General features: G+C 44.7%; 1 protein-coding gene across 1 annotated transcript; it reads right to left on the reverse strand.

Moving 5' to 3' along the window:
* Positions 1-2,320: 2,320 nt before the first annotated feature.
* dclre1b (DNA cross-link repair 1B) lies at positions 2,321-8,193 on the reverse strand. The gene is made up of 5 exons (XM_062540506.1): positions 7,442-8,193; positions 6,924-7,089; positions 6,374-6,556; positions 5,828-6,072; positions 2,321-4,033 (listed from the first exon to the last, which is right to left on the reverse strand). The coding sequence occupies exons 1-5, from the start codon at positions 7,631-7,633 to the stop codon at positions 2,990-2,992; spliced, it is 1,830 nt and encodes a 609-aa protein (XP_062396490.1). The 5' UTR covers positions 7,634-8,193; the 3' UTR covers positions 2,321-2,989.
* Positions 8,194-8,529: the final 336 nt, after the last annotated feature.

Here is an 8,529-nt window from a genome sequence, read left to right on the forward strand (position 1 = left end):
GAATCGGACAGGAATGGCCCTGCACCCTGGACACAACCTTTTGCAACATCTCCCCTCTGGTAGGTGCCACAGAAGCTCACTCCAAAACAAGATTCAAGATTCAAGATGTCAAGATCTAAGATTTCATTTATTGTCATTCTCTCATGCACGCCTGTACACAAAGAAAATGAAATACTGTCCCCCTAAGCATTGGTCAGTACCACACATAAAAACCTAAGAGTCACATTAAATAAGATTAAAAAAGGAATAAAAAAGAACTTTAAAAAGAACATTTAAGACACACTACAAACATCACAGAAAGGAGGCTGCTGTTGCTGGCTAAAGTTCACCAGTTTCTTTCCTATTGCTGATCAGCTGATCAGTATCTATTCTGTACATCAAATCTCGGTTCCATTGGCAAGGCATATTATTGTTGTTTACACTATCTATATTGTCACGGTCTGTTAACTGTATTGCCAGTAAATTATACTTACAGTCGAACATTTTTTTTAAAAAAAATGTGTGGACATACTTGGCAAATAAAATCAAATATTGATCCTGAACATGGCATTCTGACCTATGCCGTCTCTGTACTGTTTGGTGCTACTGCCATCTACTGGTGACTTTAGGGCACTGCACTCAGTGCTCTCCACAATCAGCTCTTACTTACACTAACACTAAAGTCCTGTTGGAGAGCACAATTCCATCAGTTTGCATTGTCTAATGGCTTGCACGCACCATGTTCAGCCTACCTGCTACAACATAACTCCTTACACAAGGTTGAGAGGCACTGCTGCACAACTCGCCGTTGGTTTTAATTGGAAGTGACAGGCCAATCTGTCCCAGCCCTGTGTGGCTTTGTAGAGACCTGATTGAGTCCTATTCACCTTCTCGACAGCAGTGGTGATAACGCAACTCTGAGACGGTCATGGGGTAGGAGAGAGTCTGACGAGCACCCACCCCCTCCACACACACACACACACACCTACACCAAGAGAAGAAAGGGAAAGTCGAGCGAGTGCAGAGGTGTGTGATCAGTGATCACAATGTGATGAGGTGGAGGGTTGATGGGAAGTCATTCCCCGTTTCACATTCTCCTCTTAGACTCCTCTCTTGTGAGGGTGTCTGCATGGCAGCTTCAAAGGCATCTCCCCCTCACTCACACACAGTTCTAGCTGTTGTGTGACGACCTCAGATGATCTCAGGGGTGGATCTTCCAGGTCCCCTGATTTGCTCAACCCCATACTTTATGTGCTGCATGTTTTAATGAATTTAGACATTTTTGAATTTCAAAGACTGCCATCATTATATCTATCATATAGGTCTACGCTTAATTGCTAAGCTGTTCTGCAACCATTACTTTGAATGTTGTCTCATGTATACATAATTAATTAACCTTTTTTTAAATAACGAGCATCTTGGTTCAGAATTTTTTTTAAATCATTCTTGTCATCAAAGAGCACCTTCGTACTGCATTGCGAGTTTATCTGTTTGAAGAATGGCGAAGCTCTCCTACTCAGCTTCTTTGCCATTCGAGACATTAATTAATAAATAATTAATGAACGCATAATTAATCATTAATTCATTCATTTGTGTGTTATGGAGCTATATAGATAAAATGCAGCTGCCTGCCACCATCACCTTATTGTAGCTGTAGGGGAGGTTTAGCCTTGAGCTTTGAGAAAATGCTTTGAGAGAGCTGTTCACAATGTTCTATGGGCTAATTTCAGTGCTCTGTTGCTGTGTACTTCCTCTGATGAAGACTTAAAGAAGCACTGCTGCTGTGGGTCTGAGTAAACAAACCCGGCGCGTCTGTCAAGGTATTTAAGGGGAAAGCACCTGTTAATGAATGCCAGGCTTGACATCTCACTCTCAACAGCCTGGACGTGTCCTTGTTTGTATTTCACTGTGTACTCATCTGACAAAGTAGGCTATTAAAGGTTCAGTCCTCGATTCCGACATCTAGAGGACCCTGAGGAGAAATGTTGTTGAATTTCCTAATTTTCCCTTGGGACTAAAACAACCAATCAATCTGAATTTCACTCAATTTCACTGAATCAATTTGCAATTGTAAACCCGCTCCCATCAGGTGTTCATCTGTTCCCATCTCCTGCTCTGTCTCAGGGTTTTAGAGCCACTACAGATTGAGTTTAAGTAAAATGTAGTAGTTGTATGAAATAAGCACTTTTAAGGACCACAAGAATTTGAAATGGATGCCTCCTTACAACTCCTTAGGTCCTAATAGAAAAAGTATACTATAATATAGAGAAACAAACAGAAACACAGCACACTGACACAACAAAACATCAATACACAGAAATTCTACATATTTTTAAAAACTACACACACTTTTTATTTATCCACCACAGAATAAAACACTTGTGTGAAAAATGTAGCGCTTTTGGCACAACAGCAAAAAAAACTGCACAACATTCCTCATGTCCCAGGACTCATTTTGGCAGCACAAGTGCAAGAAATGAACGCTACAACACTATCAAGCTACACATGGCAACTCTTCAAGGTTCCTCTACCACACAGCCACTGGCACAACAGCGGTGCAGCGTTCACAACAAGCACGCGGGAACTGAAGCGGCCACATGCAACATGGTCAGACAGAGTTATGAATGTATGAATACGGTTGCACATAATAAGAGTCATAAGAGGAGTTAGCATTTAGACATTAAATAATGCTCTGTGACAGAACATAGTAACACTCAGTGTTAATGGCCACACTGTATAACCGATAAAAGGCATAAATGCATCACTAGATAAAAGGTGCTAATGCAATAACTGGAAACCTGTATATAAATACGTGTAATATAGTTTTTGTTTTTCTCTGGCACAGGGATGCATTCAACTTCTCACAGTGAGTTCTTCCTCATTCAAGGGGCACATCTGTCTACAAACGTATACAATTATACCAATAACACTATGTACATGGTGGAGTGTTGCGTAATACTACAAGTGCCTTTTCTTTCTCTTTCCGGATTTACAGTTAAGTGTTCACATTTTATCTCAGAGCAGCTTTAAATCTCTCTATTGCAGCTTCAAACGAATCGCCCACTCGCTTCGGAGTGTTTAACGGGCGCAGGTTGTAAATTCTGCCCAGGCCGACCACAACCTCAGCTCCAGGGCTCAGCTCCTCCTCTGGGAAGACGAGGTTTCGCAGAAGCCATTGCTCCCCCTTCTCAGAGTCCTCAGCGGACGCGTGGCTGTGGAGTGGCGGCTGCGAGGGGTTGCGCGGGGTCACGGCGGTAGCGGCCGAGGCGGTCGCAAAGGCGTTGTCATGGAGACTGATGTGCTCAAGGGAGGAGCAGCGGTCCGGGTGGACGGACGTGCTTCTGTTTTGCGAGGCGCCCTCGGGTGCTGCCGGAGTCCGTGTCGCCCCGTCACCCCGGCCGTGAAGAGCGTGGAACGAGCCGGGACACACGTCTGCTCTCTTATCATACTCTTCCCCGTTCTCAGCCAATCGCGGACTCCGCTGGCTTCCCTCCTCGGCCAATCGCGGGCTCAGCTCACTTCCCTCCTCGGCCAATCGCAAGCTCAGCTCGCTTCTCTCCTCGGCCAATCGCAGGCTCAGCTCGCTTCGCTCCTCGGCCAACCGCAGGCCCACGTCACTCTCCACGTCGATGATGGAGCCCTGCTCCATGTCCAGCAGGACGCAGTCGGAGCCGTTCAGCGTGCTGTCTGTGTCCTCTGCGCCACTGGCCTCCCTGTCGGAGGGGACCACCTTCCGAGGCCGCCGGGGGGACTCGAACACCACCCCGCGAGGTGGCGCGGACCGCGTCCCCCGAAACGCCTGCCCAGTGGCAGGGCAGTGAACTGGGGGGGTATCGGGCGTCGGGCATGTTGTCATGTAGCGTAGGACTGACTCGGGCACCACGGTCTTGCGGCGCTTCTTGCGGGGGCTGAAGACGGCGGAGAAGGAGGGCAGGGCCGTGCCCACGATGGGCATGATGGAGAGGGGCTGCAGCGCCGACAGGAAGTCCTCCAGCTCCTGGTAGGACGAGTGGTCCGAGTAGGGCACCACGTGAACGTTCGGGTGGCACGACACCTGAGATCGGGGCAAACAAAAAGGTGAGGAGAGATCCAACGTAAAAAAAAGAAGCTCAGATTGGACTGCACACTGGCACACATTCTGTTACTTGCACCCACACACCGGTGCTAGAATTCTCCACTGTCAAGTTATCCAATAAACAGTGCTGATGAAAATAGAACTGATTCGTAATTTGACATGACAGCAGCAAAAAGGGCTCTGAGGTGATGTGGAATTTAAAACAATGGAACCTAAGTAATGGAACTTTGGAAGCGGAATGTGCACACCAACATTCCCACTGGTGTGTGTGGATGCTTAGGAGCTCGAGGCATTAGTGCATACTATATCAATAGAGTACATAAGTGCGATACTTTAGAGTCAAGCACATACTCATGCACCATAGTCATCCATGTTTATACTACACCTTTAGGGGATATTCCTATCAAACTACCCAATGGGTTTACTTACTAATTAAAATTAACCCAGCTTATAGCATAAACCACCTCTACCTGTCTGTCTATACTTATATCCCATATCCCATTGCACTTTTCTGCTTTTTTGCACTTAGACGCAAACAGCATTTTGTTGTCTTTGTACTTGTACTCTGCACAATGACAATAAAGTTTAATCTAATCTACTTGCTACCATATTATATCTAATATAATATGGAGACAACAGATCAGATAATGGAAAGCCTTAGAAATGGCTTTGTAACGCTTTCCAGACTGAGATATGTCAATGACTTTGTTTGTCATCTGTTCTTTGACTGTAGAATCATGTGCTGCTTTTTGATATTTTTTAGCCAACTTCACATTGCCTGACAGGTTCTATTTAAGTGATGTTTAGATTCAACAGGGTCGGTAGTAATCATGTCTGGTTGTGTCAAGGGAATCTTAACCCAGTTATCAATTACATTTAGTTAGTCAGTTAATGTACAGTAGTAACTAATAATAATTAATAAACTAATAATAATTTTAAAAACTGCATGTTGAGTTTACTCTGGTTATCTTTGTCTAGTATTGAAATTAGTTTAATTTCAGAAACATTTTAGTGTGACAAATATGCAAAAATAGAAGACATTGGGAAGGGGCAAATACTTTTTCACAGCAATGTGATCTAATGTGATATTTTTTTCGTTGTAATTTTGATGATTATCGTTTATAGCTCATTGAAATAAAGAGTTACGCACTATTTTCAAGGTCAGTTTATCTTGGTAGCTAGGCTTCTATATTATCCCAAAAATAACTGATGGTGCATGCAGTTATCAAGGGAGACATCAACACACCTGTCATAAGACATTCCAAAGGATCCCGGCATCATACAACATAAAAGTAAAATAAATCAGGCAGGAAGCAATCCCTAGGCTATCACCAGTTTTATCAGTACCAGCAATATAACGGCATTTCCACAGCAGATCTATTTGCTGTCAGCCAATGAGTTCGCTAGTTACACACACACACACACACACACACACACACTACGGCGCAGCTGGTGAGTAGGAAGGAGGGGTTAGGGTTAGTCATGGTAGGGTCACTCTCTCTCTCTCTCTCTTTTTCTCTCTCTCTCTCTCTCTCTCTCTCACACACACACACACACACACACACACACACACAAAGGGTCAGCTGGCGGTGAAACACAAACACACACACACACAACACGGGAGGGCAGGATGACCATGGTCGGCTCACTCACACACACACAACAAAGGTCGGCTGGTCACACACACAGACATTCACGTACAACAAAGGTCGGCTGGTCACACACACACACACACACACACACACACACACACACACTCACACACTCACTCACCAAGGGCCGGCTGGTGGGCAGGATGGCCAGCGTGGGCTCCTCCCGGTTCCACTGCAGCAGGTTGGCGGCGCGGACCTGGTCCTGGTCCACGACGCGGATGCGGCCCGCCCCGGGCTCCGTGGTGAAGACGTCGGGCAGCTCCAGGGCCAGCAGGACCTCCAGGCGCTCAGGGCTCACCTCCACCCAGGTCTTGAACTCCAGCGCCAGCTCCACCAGCAGACTCTCCTTGCCCAGGGAGTACAGGCCTGGGATGGGGACACACACAAAATAAGCTCATATGCTAAATATTATAGAAGTCTGCAGTATACCACAACAAGTAATGGTGTGATGGTAGGCTAAAAAATAAAAGATGCTGAGAGAACTTGACTAAGGGGTGCTGTGGATAAAAAATAAAAATCTATAAGTGTAGGGATACCCTGAGCTTAAAAAGTTTGAGAACTTAGCCCTAGGCAATGTAATTTGCTGCTATCTAATTCCGTGCATACAGGTTGGCAAGCATGTATGTAGTTGGGTGATAAACGGTGCAAATACGAAATGAATACTGACCAATGACAACCCTGTGTCCTGGGTGGGCCCTGATGACCTCTTTGACCTGCTGCGTGGCGCGTTGGCGTGTTGGCAGGGTGCGGGTGGGGTCGCAGTTGGTATTGTCCAGGTACAGAATGTCGATGGTGGTGTGTGTCCGCAGGCAGGACTCACGCAGCATGGAGGGGGAGTAGCGGAAATCCCCTGAAACACACACACATACACACAAACGCGTTATTAACCGCCAATACTATGAACAAGCAAACAAACTGATAAATTACTGACAAATCAGAAAGACAAAGACACATGCAGGTTAACCATAAGCACATTATATCTGTTTGATACCACACACCAAGGATTCTGTATTCTAGTAAGTCTTCTAGTAAGTCTTCTATCACTCACTCAGTCAGAAACCAAAACCATATCTACAAAAGTTAATTTCCCATAAGAGAACTTATATTCCCAACTAGTACTAGTGTGTATGATGTAATGCATGCTAGTGTCATTCATGTCCAGTGCTACACTGTAGTGCTACACTACAAAGATTACCAGCCACTCCATAGGCACTGACCAGTATACAGTATGTTGCCAAAGTATCCCTCGAAGAGGAACATAACAGCTCCTGGACAGTGGTTTGCATCCATGAGGGTCACGGTCATGCGCTCCTTTCCGATGTCGTCCAGGGCCAGCATGTGTGGATCGCCCAGCTCCAGTGGATGGATCCATTTGTCCTTCACCTGCCACACAAGGCAGACAGTCATGAATGATCAATATAACCAACACAGATGGCATTTAAATATGTTCATTATTTTCATTCAATTGGTTCTGTTGTTCCGCAACAATACAACGGGCTGCTGTATAGGTGCATAGACAACAGTGAAATGTATGCCCTGTACCTAGACCAACCACATTATAATGTCTACACTTGATGACTAGATCTCCTATAACTGGCTACTGTACATGTAGGGCCTACGACCACTGCATATCCTACTGTAAATCAAAATTAGTAGTCTTAATAGTAACTTGTATTAATAGTTCATTTAAAAATCGACGCCTTTAATAGTAGTAATAAAAAAGAGATCAGCTTACACGTAGCTTGAGTTTGAGGAGTTTTGCTGTGATGGGAGAGCAGTATATGGGGCGGTTACTCCAGGTGGACGAGAGGCCAGCCGTGTGGTCCGAGTGCATGTGGGACAGAAAGAACAAGCGGACGTGGGCACACTTTCGCACCTGCCAAAAGTCCACGGCTACTGGGGTGTGAGGAATGAGTTTGCCATTCATTCTTGAAGACTGGGCGGCGAAGTATTGTTATCGTATCGAGTCAACGATCACAAACTTCAAGACATGGTGTTATTGAATAAACAGTTCACATTGTATTCTCAGTCGAGTACTGCTGGCTACGGTGAGCGTTTTCACTTTGCTAGCTAATGAACATTTGTATACAGTCAATGATGAAAACGTGAACATGTACATTTATCTCGTAATACGATAACCGGATGGGTATGGTATGCTCTCTGACAGGGTAGAGATGCTAACTTTGCTATCTAGCTAGCTAATATCAACAGACACCAATGCCAATGCAAAAACTACTACACTGCACTGCATGCTAGTTCTACGAGCCTTTGTTGTTATGCTGCAAGTAGGAACGATTAGCTGCTACAACACCGACGCGGAATATCGAAAACGTCAAAAGAGCTTGTGTATGTTGGTCATTTTTAGGTCCAAGCCCGCTTGTGTGAGTCAGACGCTACATCTTTGAACAGATGTTAGCACATGCCTTTTTTTGGTTCATGGCCCGCCAAAGCCAAATAATAACACATCTCCGCCCCTCTGAACTAAACTCAAAGAAAGAGCGCCCTCATCTGTCTTGGAATAGTGTTACATTCGAAATGTTAAAGTTCTCTGGAGACAACAAAAGTTAACTGACGGAATTTAGTAGGCTAATAAGAGTAACCAGGAAAGGCAAATACATCAAAATGTATGTAAAAATAAAATATAAAATAGCCTAATTTTAAATAGGCCTATATCAAAAATAAAATACAGTAGCCACGTCATGTATCAAAATGAAATAGGCTAGGCTGTATTTTTAATACTTGGAATACTAAATACTGCATGAAATCATTGCAAACTTTGTACATGTATATAAGTTTCCCTTCATCATGGCTGTGCCAAAGTGC

The sequence above is a fragment of the Sardina pilchardus genome, chromosome 7, assembly GCF_963854185.1.
Source record: "Sardina pilchardus chromosome 7, fSarPil1.1, whole genome shotgun sequence".
Classification (NCBI taxonomy): domain Eukaryota; kingdom Metazoa; phylum Chordata; class Actinopteri; order Clupeiformes; family Clupeidae; genus Sardina; species Sardina pilchardus.